The sequence below is a fragment of the Engystomops pustulosus genome, chromosome 6 (assembly GCF_040894005.1).
Source record: "Engystomops pustulosus chromosome 6, aEngPut4.maternal, whole genome shotgun sequence".
Classification (NCBI taxonomy): Eukaryota; Metazoa; Chordata; class Amphibia; order Anura; family Leptodactylidae; genus Engystomops; species Engystomops pustulosus.
Genome location: NC_092416.1, coordinates 78,396,148 through 78,415,272, shown reverse-complemented (window position 1 = coordinate 78,415,272; position 19,125 = coordinate 78,396,148). Strand labels below are relative to the sequence as shown.

Sequence of the window (19,125 nt, the reverse complement as noted above, 5' to 3'; positions counted from 1 at the left end):
ACCTGCCTCCTGCTTCTGCGTGTCACCAGCTGGTACTCCTGCAGGTACGCAGGAGCTTTACCTTTTGTCTCCCTTTGAGACCTTCGAAGTTCCGGCCTGGAGAAGATAACAATCTCCTCATCGTCGTCCTCTGATTCAGGCGCTGGAGTCGAAGTCTCAGCTGCCTCTGATGCTTCAGGGGTTGCAGACACTGGAGCCGGATCATCCTCCACAGGCAGCAGTATTGGAGACTGCGGTGGGGATGATGGTCTCTCTGGGGTACCTCTTACTGGAGTGGAAACAAAACAGAATTGAGGCACAGTCACAAGTTCCAAGAAACTGGGGGTAGGTGAACACAAGGAGGTCTGTAAGTTGGGGGTCGAGGTGAGAGGTGTGGACATAGGGGCAAAAGGACGAAGACATCTCTTCAGCCGGTTCCTATGTACCCGGAGTGGTGGACGGTCTCCTCTTGAAATCTCGTAGACTTCAGGGGAGAGACTGTCCCTAACTAGGTATGGCTCACGCTCCCAACGCCCATCTAGCTTACTGGTAGGATGGTTGTTGCGCAGCCACACTCGATCTCCTGGGGCAAAAGGCTCAGCACAGGCATTACGATCGAAGTCCCTTTTTTGTTTCTCTCGGGCCTCTTCCAACCGCAGATCCACAACTTCTCTGGCATCCGCCAGGCGCCTCTGGTGTTCGTGAACCCAGTCAGTCTGGGGGAGTAAAGACTGGGAATCAGGGGACTCCATGTCCCAGGTCATATCCGCAGGGAGATGGCCGTGTCTCCCGAACATCAGATAATACGGGGTGTATCCTGTGGAGCAATGAGTGGTATTGTTGTACAGGTACACTAATTCGGGCAATAGTTTTGGCCAGTCAGCCCTTTTTGCAGGGGTCAGAGTCCTCAGCATATTGATTAGAGTCTGGTTCATCTTTTCACAAAGCCCGTTGCCTTGGGGATGATAGGCTGTGGTCCTCAGCTTCTTGCAGCCATAAAGAGTGCACAGCTCCTGGAAGACTTGGGACTCAAATGCTGTTCCTTGGTCTGTAAGGATCTGGTCCGGACAGCCATAGGGGAGGATGAAGCTCTTCCACAGGGCCGCTGCGGTGGTCCTTGCAGACAGATCTCTGACGGGTACTGCAACCACAAATTTGGTATAGTGGTCGATGATCGTAAGAGCATAACTGTGACCGGATCTGCTGGGCTCCAACTTCACGTGGTCCAATGCCAGGATCTCCAAGGGCCGTTGGCTCACAATGGGACGTAGAGGGGCCCTTTGATTGTGTCGCTCTCCTCGAGCGATGGCGCAGGCTGGGCATTCTCGACACCAGGCTTCAATGTCGGACTTCATGTTGACCCAGAAGAATCGCCTTCGGAGGGTGGCTTCAGTCTTCTGAGCGCCAAAGTGTCCGGACTGGTCATGGTACATTTCCAGTACTATCTTGGCGTCCCTCCTGGGAATCACAATCTGGTATAGCCGGTCATAAGTGATAGGGTCCAGAGTTCTTCTCTTTAGCAGACCCTGGTGCATGCTCAGAGTCTTTCTCTGGCGCCACAATTGAGACAGTTCTCCATCAGCTCTTCTGCGCCGGATTCTTTCAGGCACTCGCCCACTAGAGAGATAGTCCATTACTTCTCCTATGGCACGGCTATCAGCCTGAAGACTCATCCAGAGGTCCTTTTCCGCAGGGGGCTCTGACTCTTCTTGAGGAGTAGCTGGCGCTGCCTCTGTCGGTAGGGAGTAAACTCTCTGGGCATCTTGACGCACAAACCGGGCATAGAACGCTGGCATCTCCACATCTTCCCACTGAGCATCCGTGGAGGGTCCCTCCCACTGGTCAGGGAGACGGGACAGAGCGTCGGCGTTGTCATTGGTCTTACCAGCCCGGTACTTGATGGTAAAGCTGAAATTGGCAAGTCTGGAGGCCCACCGTTGTTCCAGTGCTCCAAGACGTGCGGTGTTCAGATGCCCAAAGGATTATTGTCTGTGAAGACAGTGAAAGATGATGCAGCTAGGTAGTCCTTGAACTTTTCGGTCACAGCCCAGACTAACGCCAGAAACTCCAACTTGAAGGAACTATAGTTCTGGTCGTTTTGCTCCGGTTCTCGGAGGGAACGGCTGGCGTAGGCTATGACCCTTTCAGTTCCGTTTTGGAGCTGGGATAATACCGCCCCTAGACCTTGCTTGCTGGCATCAGTGTATAGGGTGAAAGGCAGACTATAGTCTGGATATCCCAACACCGGAGGTTCAGTCAGCCGTTGCTTGAGCATCTGGAAGGCAGCTTCTCGTTCGGCCGTCCACTCAATGGATACTCGGGAACGTTGGCTCTCTTTTGGCAGGCCCCTTAGGAGCTCTTGCAGGGGAGCCGCCAGCTGGGCAAACTTCGGGATGAAACGCCTGTAATAACTGGCAAATCCCAGGAAGCTTTTGATGTCCCGTACGGTTGATGGGGTAGGCCAGTCGTAGACAGCTGCAATCTTCTCTGGATCTGGCTCAATTCCATGAGCGCTCACCACATGTCCCAGGTACTTGACGCTAGGCTGTAGCAGGTGGCACTTGGATGGCTTGACCTTCAACCCATGTTGGGTCAGGATTTGGAAGACTTCAGCCAGATGGTGGAGGTGGTCTTCATAAGTCTTGGAGTAGATGATGATGTCGTCCAAATATAGCAGGACGGTCTCGAAGTTGCGATGACCCAAACATCTCTCCATCAGCCGCTGAAATGTGCCCGGGGCGTTGCATAGCCCAAACGGCATGTTGTTGAACTCGAACAAGCCCATTGGGGTGGTGAAAGCCGTCTTCTCTCTGTCTTCCGGCGCCAAGGCCACTTGCCAGTAGCCACTGGTCAGGTCCAGGGTAGAGAAGTAGGCAGCTGACCCTAGGGCTGCGAGGGATTCCTCGATTCGAGGCAGAGGATAGGCGTCCTTGTGGGTGATATTGTTGATCTTCCTATAGTCAACACAGAATCGAAGGGTTCCATCCTTCTTCTTCACAAGGACCAGCGGGGCAGCCCATGGGCTGTGACTCTCCCGGATAACGTTGGCTGTCTTCATCTCTTGTACCAGCTTTTTCACCTCTTGGTAGCGGGCTGGAGGTATGGGCCGGTATCGTTCCTTGATAGGAGGATGAGAGCCAGTAGGGATGGTATGTTGGATCAGAGTAGTCTGCCCAAAATCCAGTGGGTGTTTGCTGAAGGCCTGGTGGTGCTTCATAACGACATCCAGGACACCTTGTACTTGGTCTGCAGGAGTAAAATCGTCGTCTCCAATATTGAGCTCAAGCCACCAGGATTGCTCGGCAGGCTCACCTTCAGCACTTGGCTTCACTTCCAACTGTTGGGAGGCAGACAGAGCGGTTTCCACCAAGTCTTCAGGATGGACACTGAAGAGAGTGGCTACGGCTTGGTACTTTCTCAGATCCACTGGGGAGTCTCCCACATTTAGTAATCGAATGGGTACTTGTCCTCGGGATACGGTGACTAGGCTCCTGGCGGCTAGAATGGGCAGGTCTTCATCAGCTGGTAGAGGTTCTACTATCGCCTGGTAGTCTTGACCTTGGACGCCCATGCAGGCTCGACACCATACTAACGTCTCAGTCCCAGGTTGAAGGCGGACAGGTTGGGGATCCTTGATCCGGGCTCTGCAGATTTCCCCATTAGGGCCAGCAAACTTCTGTTGCGCCGCTAGAACCTGCATAGTCTCTTGAATTACCTTCCGGGAACCGTTGGGCACTGTTGGCAGGGAGTCGTGGAGAGCCTTCAGCACTTCAGGGTAGCAATTGCCGTTTTCGGGCACACGTGTCACCACTACGCCCTGTCTGGTTAACTCAGTGTCTCCAATGGTTAGCGTGGGCTCCCAGTAGCCGCGGATGGGTACGGATTTTCCGTTCGTAGCAATAATGTTCAAGTAAGCCTTTGGAGGCTGGACTAGGGATGCTTTTCCTCGGCATTTCTCGAAGGCAGCACTCCGCAGGGTGGTCACTTGAGAGCCGGTATCAATTAAGGCCGGTAGGGTAACTCCATTGATGGTTACATGAACCATGGGGCGAGTCCCCACGAACCTGGGCATCCAGTTAGCATCTCGGGGACTTACAAGTTCTTCCCTTGGAGGTCGTCCCTTAGCTCCAAGGGTTTGTCGTTTAACTGACGACAATCATTCTCTTCATGCCCATATTTATGGCAGTAGCTGCACCGCTGGCGGGGTTTCTTCTGACTCCAGGTGCTTAACGACTTCGCCTCTTTTGGGCGCTGATTAGTCGGAGATTCACGAGGAGTAGCTGACCGTACCGGGTTCTCTGGAGGTTTCCTCCCCATAGCGGAGATAGTCACTTCCACCTGGGTCAACCGATCGAGGATTTTATGCAGGGTGTCCGCCAGATTAGAGACCTGTCCTGCTAAGTCAGCAACTTCCGTAGCCGCAGGAGTAGGTGGTGTCGACTGCGTTGGATAGCAAGCTAGAGCAGATTCCTCCATTTCCACGGACTCAGGCTCTTTCTGCGGTCCAGTAGGCGGTCGGTCCCCTAATATGTCAATGGCAGTTTCCTTAAACTCAAGGAAGGAGGCCTGGGCATGTTGAGAAGAGATGATCTTTAGTTGACACCTTTGATTTCTATCAACAAGTCCATTAATAAATTGTTCCCTTAAGGTTTGATCAGAGGTTTCAGCGTCTTTGGGCTCCAGGCAGGTGATGGCCTTCCATGTCTCCTGTAGGGAGAGGGCAAAGTCTCGGAGGGACTCTTGGGGCTTCTGTCTTTTCCCGAAGAATTTCTGCTTCAACTCGGAGACAGTACACTTGTCAAAGGTAGCCTATCAAGAATCTGGACCACATTCTGACACTGTTCTCGGGGCCAAGACTTGACTTCCCGGAGAGCGGGTCCTTTCAACTGCCCGATGAGGATGCCCACTTTCTGTTCCTCTGTGAATGGGAGCAAGGCGAAGGTGGCTAACAACTTGTCCCTGAATTCAGGGAGAGTATGTGATTCTCCCTCGTAGTAGGGTAACCAGGGGGCCCCCAGATAGTAGGGCATAGTCAGAGGCATCATGGTGGGAGTCCCAAGGACACTAGTTGTAGCAGGGCTGAAAGGACTCTCTGGAGGGCTTAACATGCTCCGGTACCCTGAGGAGGGACCAGGGGACGGGACTGGCTCCAGTCCCGTATCTTCGTCCTGGTTGGACATGACTGGCCTAGCTGAGGGAAGCCTGTAGGGTTACACAATGTCCGTTGCTATGGGCGATGGCTAGAATGGGACGTGGGCACTTTAAGACACAGTCACTATTCCCTGGGAGGTGAGCCAATAACCTAGCGTCGGAAACAATCTCTACCCCCCTTTAACTTCCCCAGCGGTACTCACTCAGGATCAGCCGCGGTGACAGGACAGCTCCGGTACACGAAGGTCTCCGTTCCCGATGTCCGGCAGGCAGCAGGGCTCAGTGATGCTCCGCGGTGTTCTCCAGTCGCAGGACACGTGCGCCGGAACTCCGGATGAGGCGCACACTGCTGGCAGGCTTCAGGCGCGGCCTGCGCCGAAATCCAAGATGGCCGATTAACCCTCTTCGTTGCCGGCCGCACACGCTCCAGCTCCTCCTCCACGGTGCTTCGCGCCACTCGCGCAGGGGGCGGAGCCTAGTGACGCCTCTGGAGTTCCCGCCAGTGAGGATTTGGCGGGCTGGAAATACTTGCTGCGCCACACGCCTCTGAGGTAAATGCTTCAGGCGCAGCAGCGCCGGATGTAGCAGAGCTGACACAGTCCTTGCAGGAATTAACCTCTTGAGTGCTGGAGCGGCGCTGTTCAATGTAGAAACACACAAATACTTGGGCCTAAACCCGGATGGCAGCAGGGTTAGGCAGCACAGTCTTTTTCTTAATAAAGTACAGTCTTTAGTGCCAGGATAAGGCACAGAAGTATATATCCTGTGATTCGTGACGCCACTTGCAACATCCCCCACCGGGGCCTAGCCTTAAAGGGGAGGCCTGGAGACAGCCGGGGCCCGCGGTACCGGAGTGGCTGGCGGTTGCGGCCTAAGCACGCTATTGTCACGGTGCTTGGTACGGGGGAACCGGAGGGCTGTCCTACAGCCTGGCAGGTCTCCAGCAGGGTGGTGTTGGCAAGAAATGATGAGGGAGAGGCTGCTATAGCGGATCTCCCTGGGGCAACCCCTTAATGTCCCGAGTGTGGGTCTCTGGGTGATGGACAGGGTGCCGGTGATGAAGGCAGCCGTATTAGCAGGGACCAGACGGAGACAGAAGTTGAAGAAAACAACTTACAGTTCTTTATTTGAACCGCAGGAACCGCAGCAAACGTGCCTTTAACAGGTAGGTAGGGTGCCGAGATGTGAGTTGGAGGGAGCCTCAGGAGATAGTTCACCAGCCTGGATGTAGAGGGCAGGCTGGGAGGCAGCTGTGTCCTGGTAGGAAGCTTCAGCTTGTCCTGTAGGGCTTCAGGTATCACCTTCAAAAGTAAGATGATACCCCTTTTCCTCACTACACTAACTCTAGTCTAATGCTCCACTCTTCAGAGGCAGGGGCTAAGCTCTTCCTGCTCTGGTGTGGGCTAGACAGAGATTTCTCACTCACTCACTGATTCTCCTAGGATTCCACACTAGAATAATCATCTAAAGTTCTGATCTGAGCTGAGCTCAGACTAAACTGTTCTCCAGAACATTCCTGGCCAGAGGTTTAATTACCTCCCCTTGGTCAGGTGGTGGCTGCTCCTCCAATCACATCTCAGCTTACAGAGCACAGGATGTAACACATATCATTGGATGACAGCATCCTGCATTATACAAAATACTTAACCTCTGCCTTGCCAGGCAGGATTCACCACTGCAATATCCCTATGTCCTATCAGAACCATGTTGTGTAATGGGATTACATGCAGGTGGGACGTATTCGCAAACCCTACCTCGCCATTGCATCGGCGAGGGTGTTGCACATCCATGTAGAGTTTGGTCTGAAAGGCAACCTTGGCTGCTGCATTAAAAATAGATTGGAGAGGAGAGAGTTTAGTCAGTGGAAGACCAATTAGTAGGGAGTAGTCTATTCATGAGTGAATCAAAGCAACAATTGGAATTTTAGAGGGTTTAATAGTTTAAGAAATGGGTGGATTGTGGAGAGGTTTCTGAGAAGCACGCGGCAAGAGGAAGCAAGTGATTGAATATGCAGAGAGGTGCAAAGGAGAGGTCAGAGTCCAGTACAACCCCAAGACAGCAGACTTGCTGCCTTGGGTTTCTAGTGATCCCACAGACTGAGATGGATAGTGTTGGATTAGTCAGAAGATGGTGGAAAGACAAGAAGTTCAGTTCAGATTAAGTTTTGAGGTGAGAGTGGACATGATGTTAGAAACAGCAGAGACAATCGCTGGTATTCTGAAGAAAGGCAGGGATGATGTTACATGTAGAAGTATATAGCTTGGTATCATCAACATAAAGATAATCGAAACCAAATGTGTTGATGTTTTTTCTGATGGGTGCGGTATAGAGGAAAAAGAGAGAAGAGGACCTAGGATTAAGCCCTGAGGAACCCCGAAGAAGATGAAAGTGCAGTCAGGAAGAAAACCAAGAGATTAAAGTGTCTTTTAGGAAGATACAGCAAAGCATATTGAGGAGTTGGTGGTCCACAGTATCAAATGTTGCTATGAGATCCAGAAGAATGAGGGGAGAATAGCCACCTTTGGAATTAGTGGTGAGGAGATCATTGGAGACTTTAGAAAAAGCAGTTTCAGTAGAGTGCATTGTACGAGAACCAGATCATAGGGGATCGAGGAAGGAGTTAGCAGGTTAGTCGAGAATAGACCAGGCGTTCCAGGAGTTTAGAGATGAAAGGAACATTAGAGACTAGTTGGTATTTAGCAGCACTGGATGGGTCTATGGAGGGTTTCTTTAGTAACGGGTAAGTAAATATCTACGTTTCTGTTTTTTTCTGTAAAAATGGTGTGCAGAGTGTACATTAATGAGCAAAAAAAAAAAATTACTCTTTTGATCTTGCCAATTGGCTGTAAACGGAAAAATGTAAAGGGGTCTAAAGAATTTTCATACCTACTATACTGCAATACAACTATATTGCAGTATATTATATTTATATTGCTCTTCTATTACATCTTGGGGCTAAAGGGTTACACTATAATGGATAAAAAAAACCTGGCTTTAGTTTTCAAGTCAGAAATATACAGAAGTAAAATAAGAACAATAAGACACAGATGTGACAGTTCAATACAGGAGTTTTACAAGTTTTACATGGCTGCAATACATTCATAAAAGGTGTATAGGACCCCAATATACCTTTATAAGCATCCAATTTCCAAAGGAGAATATCGGATTTCATCAGGTTTGTATGTGAACAAAGATTAAAGGGTTTCTAAATTGGACAAACAATACAGGGGTATACACTAAAAGTATTGCTTCGATGGGAGTGTATGTATGTAACGTGTCAATGTACACAATCCTTACAAAATGTATCTATTTATAATGCAATAATCTTTCTCCTAAAAAAAAAAAAATAGATTTTCTTTATTGTAAATATTAAATTAAACATGCTTTAATAGCACAGTTGAAAATCCCTCTATGCTAATGCATAAAGCTTCAGAGAGATTAAATGAACACATATCATGAATGTTACATGAATACAGGAAGTTAGCGCCAATCAAATGTACCAGCTGTCAAACTAATATTAGTCATCACCAACGTGCACCATTGATTAGGGAGCAAGAGACCATGGATTGTGTTCACTTTGTTTAACTCAGTCCAGCTAATACAAGCCGACCAGTAAGATAATATGGCCTGAGCCAAAATAACTTGTTATCATGAAACACCAGAACAGCAAAGAAGGTTTTGACATCTATTTTAGTCTCAGTATCAACACCACAGAGCATGCAAGATCAGCCGACTGCTAGGGCTTATTGGTTATCCATTAATGCTAAGTGCATGAGAAATGGATGTTAAATTGCCCGGCTAAGGCTGGTTGTGGCGGTTAAGAGACAATGTTTTCGCCATCTAAATAGAGAAGAACACGGAATGCCTTAATGGTAAAAGGAATGCACATACGGTAAAAGAATGTGACTTTCCCCTAGGCAGAGATCAGCAGAACTGCAATGATTTATTGAAATCAGTCAGGAACTTGATGTTCTCAGGGACTCAATACCCAAGACTGTACTTCACCTTTCAATCAGGAAAAACCATCATGGGATCAATTACTATTTATGATCAGGTCTTTTCCACAGCCATATAGGTGGAAAAATCCTTGGATAGCATTCATACATTCTGAAACTTAAAATAGTTAAGGGGTTTCTTCAAAGTCTGATTGCTCGTAACCCACCCAACCCCCCCCCCCCCACACACACACACACTTCAAATACATCAGATCATCAGAGCCTCCCAAGTTACTTGGCAGCACCAGAAGGGTGGGAACTTCATCATATGCTGGCGCATGAGTGGCGGCATATGAAAAAATGTCCCCCCAGTGACCCATCACCTTATTCCATTAGTAAGTACAGGACCTTTGTTTTCATAATAGGTGGGATATGCTCTAAAGAGCCTCAGAATCAGTTTGTTATCTCCTATCCTGTTAGGTAAAGGATTCCAATTTAGGTAAATTAAATTATAATGATGCATAAATAATAATAAATAATGTCATAGCTGTAAGTAAGAGATGCCAGAAACTTATTATTGGGGCTGAAATAAACAATGGGGCACCATTACTATTGGTGGTTGAATTATAATAAACAATGGGGCTTATTTACGAAGGGTCCACGGATCGCATTTCCGTGGGACTTCCCAACATTTTCAGGATTTGCGCCGCTAGAACAGGTATTTAGCAGGGGATTGCATAACACACGATCGGATTTAGATGTGCGGGACGTCGGACGATCTGACTGAGCGCGGGATTTACCATTCAAATTGTGTTGCAAGACGATGCACTTACATACACCATAAAGAAGGTGAACTCTGGCACAGAAGTGACACATACAGGATTTCGCACAGGATCTTAGTGAATAGCGACAGAGTGCATTCCAGTCGGACAAAGTACTTTGGGTGAACTCAGTTGGTTGGGTAAATAGATGTGCCCCAAAGGTGTTTACTGTTATACAAGAAACACATTGTAATATACTATAGAAACACGGTTACTAATTGGGGGCAAATTAAACTTTTTGGGCCCTATTATTATTTTAGTATTTTACTAAACTACTAGGGGTACAGTTACTGTGGTGACCCAAATTATTATTAAACTACAGATTCACTGTTACTGGGTTGGATTTGGGGGAACTGTGGTTTTTTGAGGGCCAAATTATTACTAGCTATGGGGGCACTCTTTTTTTAGGGGTGGGGCAAAATTACTAATAACTATGGAGGGGCTGTTAGCTTTGGGGCAGGTATAAAGATTGCTGTTACAGTTTATCTGTATGGCACTTCTATTTTAACTGTACTGTCCTTGTGGCCACTCAGGAGGACAGTATTAGGGGTAGCAGTAAGCCGTGTCAATGGGATGTGTCTAAGATGTGCTTGTAGTAATTTCAGCAAGTCGTGGATGGAAAAAGATGCTGTTAGGTTGTTTAGATTGTGAGCCCTATGGGGACAGGGACCAATTTGACATGCTTTGTGCAGCGCTGCGTAATCTGTGTGAGCTATATAAATAAAAGAATTATTAATTAAGAATTATTAACTATTTGTCCTACACCATCTATTATTAAAGATGGTGTAGGACAAATAGAGAATAAAATAAAAGAAAATCCCTTCCATAAACATGTGAGAGACACGGATTTACAATGGTAAAAAAATCATACTACCAGGGCCGCATCTGCCATGAGGCGAGATGAAAATCTCGCCTCAGGCGGCAGATTGCGGGTCCCTGTACAGGGCGGCGAAATTCGCCGCTCTAAAGTGGGCGATTCGGGCGTCCATTAACGCCCGAATCGCCCACCAGCTAAATAAATCGCGCCTGTCTCTAAGACACAGGCGCGATTTATATGCGGAGCGACGCAGCGCCTTTCCGGCTGCTGCGTCGCTCCGTTCTAATCAGTGACACAGGCGTCATGACGTCACGACGCCTGTGTCACTGTGCGGAGCCGCGTGAAGAACGGAGCCGCGTGAAGAACGGAGCCGCGCGCCGAGGGAGCAGCTGCCTGCAGGTGAGTAGGAATTTATTATTTTTCATGCACTTTCATTAGTTCTAATCTGACTGATAAGGGGGAGTGGGGGGCCATAATTGTGTGTGGGGGGGTGTATACGTCATACGTGGCCATACTGTAGGTGGGGGGGGGGGGTGCTGTTTACATTATATGTGGCCATAATTGTTTATACTGGGGGGGGGGGGGGTTGATATATTATATGGGGCCATAATTGTTTTATACTGTGGGGGGGTGGGGGGGGAGAAGGTTTGATATATTATATGGGGCCATAATTGTTTTATACTGTGGGGGGGGGGGGGGAAGGTTTGATATATTATATGGGGCCATAATTGTTTTATACTGTGGGGGGGGGGGGAGAAGGTTTTATATATTATATGGGGCCATAATTGTTTTATACTGTGGGGGGGGGGGGGAGAAGGTTTGATATATTATATGGGGCCATAATTGTTTTATACTGTGGGGGGGGGGAAGGTTTGATATATTATATGGGGCCATAATTGTTTTATACTGTGGGGGGGGGGGGAGGTTTGATATATTATATGGGGCCATAATTGTTTTATACTGTGGGGCGGGGGGGGGGTTTGGGTGATATATTATATGGGGCCAGAATTGTTTTATACTGTGTGTGTGTGTGTGTGTGGGGGGGGGGTTGATATATTATATGGGGCCAGAAATGTTTTATACTAGGGGGGATGCAGTATATACTATATGGGGTCAGAGTCATTTATACTGGGGTGGGGGGTGCTATATATATTATATGGGCCAGAATAATTTTATACTGGGGGGGGCTGTATATATTATACGAGGCCAGATTCTTCTTTTCCTGGGGGTGTTATATATTTATATGGGGCCAGATTTCAGCTGGGGGGTAAACAGTATATTACTAAGCTGGGGGGGGCTGTATATGGGGTACAGTATATTATAAGCTGGGGGGCTGTATATGGGGTACAGTATATTACTAAGCTGGGGGGCTGTATATGGGGTACAGTATATTACTAAGCTGGGGGGCTGTATATGGGATACAGTATATTACTAGGCTGGGGGGCTGTATATGGGGTACAGTATATTACTAAGCTGGGGGGCTGTATATGGGATACAGTATATTACTAAGCTGGGGCTGTATATGGGATACAGTATATTACTAAGCTGGGGTATGTATATGGGATACAGTATATCACTAAGCTGGGGTATGTATATGGGATACAGTATATCACTAAGCTGGGGGGCTGTATAAGGGGTACAGTATATTACTAAGCCGGGGGGCTGTATATGGGATACAGTATATTACTAAGCTGGGGCTGTATATGGGATACAGTATATTACTGAGCGGGGGAACTGTATATGCGATACTGTATATTACTAAGCTAGGGGGGCTGTATATTAGGGGGTGCTATATATTTACATTAATCAGGGTAGCACTGAATATAAAATCATATGTAACATAACAGGGTGGGATATATTAGTGATAGGATACAATAGATTACTTTGCATCATTTAAACTAAATGTTAGGGGGTCTGTATTAATAAATTAGGGGGTGTTGTATATTGATTGGTGCTGTGTATGCTATAATTCCAGTAGAATATATATAATGAAGGGATGTTTTATATGTGGGGAGAGTGCGGTCAGTTGTGTTGTGAGGGGTATATACTTTTGTACTGTAAGTGACTGTGGTATTTTTAGGGACGCCGGGTGGAGATGCTGCACGGAGCTGAAGATATCCAGCTGTGAATTCACCTGTGATACGTCATGGATTGGAGAACCCGGAATAAAGTCCTCCTGATGGAAGAGATTGTCATCTATAAGGTACTAGATGCCACTAATGCCTCTCAGATCCTGTAGTCAGTCACACAGTGTCAGGGAGCTGTCTGTAGGGTTGTTAATTGTTAGTAAAGTTTAAGGATTTACTTAACAGGGAGCGGGGGGCAGCATTTTAATATTCGCCTCAGGCAGCAAATATGCTAGAATCGGCCCTGCATACTACTCATCAGCTAACAATTTTTGGATCATTTATATTCTTCTGTTTTTCTGCTCTGTTATTCCTCCTGTAAATTTGTTTTAGCTAAAGAACTACAGCTACAATACACAACTTGTAGAGGGGTTCCTAACAATCTTGTGGACTCTCACTACCACGCCATAATTTAAATTCAATCCCTCATGCTTACAGATGTAGTTTTTTGTCTGTACACTCTTCGTTGATTCAGTTGATGGAAAGTAATCTCTCCGTGTTCTAAGAGTTCATGCACATGGCTGTGGTTTCCACCGTCCCATGTGCAAGCCAAATGTCTGTGCTGCAAAACTCAAGTGTCCAATTCCTGCATGCGTTTGCGTTTCAAGTACTCTTTCTGCTGTCATGTGTGTGAACAGACCTCCCACATAACGGATCCATTGTTTGCGTCACGTAAAATGCAGAGGCCTCATTGACAACTTTCACACTTGTAAAAGGATTGGTCTCTGGCGGTGACTGTCATGGTCAGTATGTGAATGGGACACAAATCTCTGACAGGCGGAACAATAACACTCAGTTGTCAATGTGTTTTTATATTTCCACAAGGAATTAAGACAGAAGGACACAAGCCAGAAATTAGAAAATGTAAGATCATTTCATGCACTTTGTGATTAGGTTTTTTAACCCCTTAATGCCGCAGTCCTTTTTCGTTTTTATTTTTCACTCCCCACCTTCAAAAATCTATAACTTTTTTATTTTTCCATGTACAGAGCTGTGTGATGGCTTATTTTCTGCGTAACAAATTACACTTCAAAATGGTGGCATTTAATATTCCATGCCGCGTACTGCGAAGCAGGAAAAAAAAATTCCAAATGCAGTGAAATTGGTAAAAAAAAACATTTGTGCCATATTCTTGTGGACTTGGATTTTATGGATTTCGCTGTGCGCCCCAAATGACATGTCTGCTTTATTCTTTGGGTTGGTACCATTATGGGGATACCAAATTTGTATAGGTTTTATGATGTTTTCATACATTTACAAAAATTAAAACCTCCTGTACAAAGTTTTTTTGCATTTTGCCGTCTTCTGTCACTAATAACTTTTTTATACTTTGGTGTACTGAGCTGTGGGTGATATAATTTTTTGGGGCTTTTGATGATGTTTACAATATTTTACAATGTTATAATTTTTAGTACTGTACAACCTTTTGATCTCTTTTTTTTTTTTTTTTTTTTTAATACTTTTATTTTTTTTTTCATATAATAATACAAGACATCTTTTTCTTTTTGCGAAACAAGCTCCTTAGTACATTAAGACATTACATGACATGATGTAGGTATCAGCCTATACATAAACTCCTTCTACAAACAGTTACCATCTGTTACCTACATAAACTCCTTCTACAAACAGTTACCATCTTATCGCAGATAAGAGAAAGAAATGTCCAGATATCAATACGGATAATCCCCCCCCACACCCCCTTCCCCCCCACCCTCTACCGATGCTGGTGACGCTGCCCGGACACAACAGAGACCCAGTGGATTACAGAGAACCTCTATAAACTCCACTGATTCCAAATATCCCTATGTCTGTTGCCCTTCCTGTAACGTTTCTCAAACGCACATTCGTAAGATTTTATACGTTTAACTAAATTGCTCCATTCATTCACGGAAGGGGGCTTCTCATTTAACCAATGTTTCACTAGTACTAATCTAGCGAGGAAAATGGTCTTCAGGGCCAAGTCACTTTTTAATCTGTCACCTAAAGAAATCGGGAGCAAGCCCAAAACCCCAAAAGTAGCAACTCGAGGGAAAGAGCATTGGAGCTGATCCTCTAATTTCCTAAATATCTCTTCCCAATAGGTGTTAATCTTCGGACAGTCCCATAGCACATGTAGAATATCGGCTTGAGTACAGTTACACCTCCTACAGTTCGAATTATCCCTTAAACCTATTTTAAACATTAAATCTGGTGAAAAATAAATTCTATATAATATATATAGTTGTGTGCATCTGTGATTTAAATTGATCGTTGATCTTACCACATTCTTATAAATATCACGCCATTGTGCCAAAGTGATAAAACCGACCTGGTTTGCCCATCTCAATTGGGTTACGTGACTAAACTTCTGGTCTATAGTATACCTAAGCAAACAGTAGATATTTGATAAATTAATTCGTGATACATCTAAATCCAATAAATCCATAAATTTACCCCCTAAGTGTATCTTAAACCTATCGTGCTGAAATTCTTTCCTATATGCGTGCTCAATTTGACAATACCTAAAAAAATCCCTTTCTTCCAACTTATCCCTACGACACCAATCCTGAAAGGAGGGCAATGATCCATCTTCTTCCAACTGCTCCAAGCAAATAATTCCCTTTCTTTCCCAAAACCTGACGTCTTCCATTTTAGCTAATTCTGAAAAATTAAGGTTACCCCACAACGGGGTGAATTTAAAGCCTCCCTTAATACCGAATAAGCTCCTAAGATCCCTCCAGGTATACTCCAATAACCGAGCCAGAGGGAATCTCTTAGCGTTTAGACGCTTCAGTTGGCCAGACTCTAATAGAGCCAAAATTGACTCAAATCTACACTCCACCAGCGAAGAGAGCGCAAAAAAAATATTAGTCTGTCTATTTTCCAAGATATACTGGGTCTGAGCTGCCAAAAAATAATGATAAAAGGATGGGAGCGACAAGCCGCCCCTTTCCTTATTAAGCATTAGAGTTTCTTGTTTAATGCGGACCCTTTTTCTCCCCCAGAGTAATTTATTTATGATCGCGCGAATCAACCCAAACCATCTCTTCCCTATCCAGCAGGGCGCATTAGATACTACGTATAAGATTTGAGGAAGCAGGACACTCTTTATAAGTATAACTCTCTCTGCGCGATTTAGTGGTAGCGTATTCCATGTATTCACCTTATTTTTGATTTTTGTTAATAAGGGAGCGAGGTTCAAAGTAATATAATCATCAACCTTGGCCGTAATCTTTAAACCGAGATATTCACATGTGGAGGAGACTTTAAGGTCAAACTGTAGATAATTAGGATGAGAGTCATCATCCAAGGGGACCAAAATCGACTTATAGGTGTTTATCTCAAATCCTGAAAACCTACCATACTCCTGAATAACCTTTAGGGCTTTTGGAGCCGATATTTCGGAGTCTTTAAGAAATAGGAGAACATCATCAGCATATAGCATTATCTTATCCTCGGGCCCAGCTAATCCTCCCCCCCCTATCTCCCTGTCTGCCCTAAGTTTTATTGCCAGAGGTTCTATAAAAAACGCAAATAACAGCGGGGAGAGGGGACATCCCTGCCTAGTGCCTCTGGTCAATGTAAAGAAGGGGGAGAAGTCGCTATTAACCCTAATACAGACCCTCGGGGACTTATAGAAAAGTCTAACCCAATCCACAAACTGAGCACCCAACCCAAATCTATACAGGACCTCCCAGAGGAAGTCCCACTCCACCCTATCAAAGGCCTTAGAGGCGTCCAATGACAGGATGGAGCGAGACCCCCCCCGACCCATCTGCAGTCCCGCAAAAAGACGTCTTATATTACTCTTACTCTGACGACCAGTCAAAAAGCCAGTTTGGTCTTCATGTATAAGTAGTGGAGCAAACTCCTTCAATCTATTTGAGAGTAACTTGGCCATCAGTTTAGCATCTGCATTAATAAGTGAAATCGGTCTATAGGATTCCGCTTCCCGTGGATCTTTATTTTTTTTACGAATCAGGGCTATACTTGCTTCGTACCACGAGTCAGGCAGTCTTCCCTCCCTTTGCGCAGATTCCCAGATCTCCACCATAACGGGGAGAAGAATAGAGCCAAATCTACTGTAAATTTCTATAGGGAGCCCATCCAGACCCGGGGCGGAATTACGTCTGGAGGAGGCAAGGGCCTCCTCAAGCTCTGCACTCGTAATCGGGCGCGATAACGTCTCTACTCTTTCCCTCGAAAGAGAAGGGATTTGGATATTATCTAAAAAAGATCTAATATCGTCTATTGATACCTCCAGATCTGAAGTATAGATACCTTGAAAAAATTTTAAAAAGGTATCTCTAATCTCATCGGCATTAGTGGTTATGTCCCCAAAATAGTTTTTAATAGCTGTTATTCTATTTTCCTCTTGTTGTTTTTTAACTTTCTGCAAAAGCCCTTTTGAGGGAACCCCGCTCTCACAATGTGCCCTCTGATCCAAAAAAAATAGTTTCTGTGTCGCCTTCTCTGCCATATATCTGTTATATTCCTCTTGTACCCTAATAAAGCTATTGCGCCGCTCTCTTGAGCCACTCTCCAGACAGGCCCTTTCTTTTTCTTTTAGCTCTTTATTTAAAAGCCTCTCCTTTCTAGCCCATTGCTTACGCAAATAAATAATTTCTGAGTTTAATATCCCTCTAAGAAAGGATTTCAGAGCGTCCCACATTAGCCCCAGATTATCCCCGGATCTATTCGACACAATAAATCTATGTAGCTCTTCCTTGATTTTATCCTCATCTGTCAATAGCACTAACCAATGCGCATTGAGCTTCCAAAACTTAACGGGCGCATTCCTCGATCCGGACAACTCAAGCACCATCGGGGAATGATCGGAGATGGAACGGTTATCATACCGCATTTTCCCCACCCAATCGATGGCCAGATCATTAGCCAACGCTAGGTCAATACGGGAAAAGGAGTTATGAGAACGGCTGTGGCATGAGAACCTTTTGATCTCTTTTATAGAATTTTTTTAATTGGCAAAAAAGTGCCATTTTTGACTTTGGGCATGATTTTCCGTTACGGGGTTAAAACACAGTGAAAAACCGTTATCATATTTTGATATATCGGACATTTTCGGATGTGGCGATACCTAATGTGTTTATGCTTTTTACTGTTTATTTATATTTATATCAGTTCTAGGGAAAGGGGGGTGATTTAAGCTTTTAGGTTTTTTTATTATAATTTTTAAAACTTTATTTTTACTATTTTTCAGACTCCCTAGGGTACTTTAACCCTAAGTTGTCTGTACCATCCTATCATATACTGCCATACTACAGGGGATTTTACTCCTTATTCATTACAATGTGCTGCACATTGTAATGAATAAGTTAACCCAAAGATGCTCGCGGGTCTTCGGAAGACCCGAGGCTGCCATGGCGACAGATCACCGTTCCCCGATGAAGTCACGGGGAGTGACGATCCTCAGAAAGCAGCCATGGTATACACAATAGGAATCCAGGCCATCCCACTCGTTTTGCACAGTTCTAGAACATAAAGATTAAAAAGGAACCCTTTGGGTCGGTTGTAGTAGGTGTGGATATGATACAGTTATGGCTACTATATGAACGAAAACCCCAAAAACCTGAAAATGTCAAGGAAAGTACAACACATCTATACTTACAACTGTGAGATCACTTGTAATCTTGGCGCATGCTGATTTGGTTTCATGCTCTAAAATGGAGATGAAAAAAAAAAAAAATCTTTGATTATAGCATAATAATTGAAATTGAATTAAAAAAAATATGTATTTATTCAATGCAGGATTCAGCCCATCAAAGCAGCATGATATCCATTTCTATTTAGTGAACAAAAATATTCATTCATATTCATCAAAGTGAACCTGTCACCAGGAATGTCATTTTTAGCTGGTGACCGGTTCCAATAGCCTTGCTACTAAAGCATTCTGAATACTGCCACAGCTATGTAAAACTTGAATTCACATTACCCAGCTTCCTGCCAGCAGTGTGTGGTGAGTACTGGCTAAGGGGAGGGCCTGGTCAATTTGCATGATGAGTAGAGGAAGCCGGAGGCAGTGAGCTGTAGAGGAGGTGAGTAAGGGGGGTGGAGTTTGAGTGATGAGGAGAGGATGAATGCATATAGGAGAGTGGGAATGGAGCTGGCTCCTCACCCAAATCACTGGATGCTCCTGGCATGGAGCCAGTTAATGAGAAATAAAGTTTTAGAAAGCAATGGCAGTATTCTGAATGCCAACAAAGGCAATTTATAAAAGACTTTGCTGGTTACAGGTTCACTCTAAGGGGAATTTTATTAAGGGGAGTTCAGAAAAAAAAGCATGTTGTTTAAGAACC

At 45.4% G+C, this 19,125-nt stretch overlaps 1 protein-coding gene across 7 annotated transcripts in view; it reads right to left on the bottom strand.

Annotated features, from left to right (window-relative positions):
• Window positions 1–19,125, bottom strand: part of KCNJ5 (potassium inwardly rectifying channel subfamily J member 5) — a 105,304-nt gene that overhangs the window by 61,138 nt on the left and 25,041 nt on the right. For all 7 annotated transcript variants that reach the window (XM_072156691.1, XM_072156693.1, XM_072156692.1 and 4 more), the window contains one exon: window positions 18,438–18,487. In XM_072156691.1, the coding sequence (XP_072012792.1) occupies window positions 18,438–18,484 (47 nt within the window). In that variant the 5' untranslated portion in view covers window positions 18,485–18,487. The remainder of the gene's footprint in view (window positions 1–18,437; window positions 18,488–19,125) is intronic.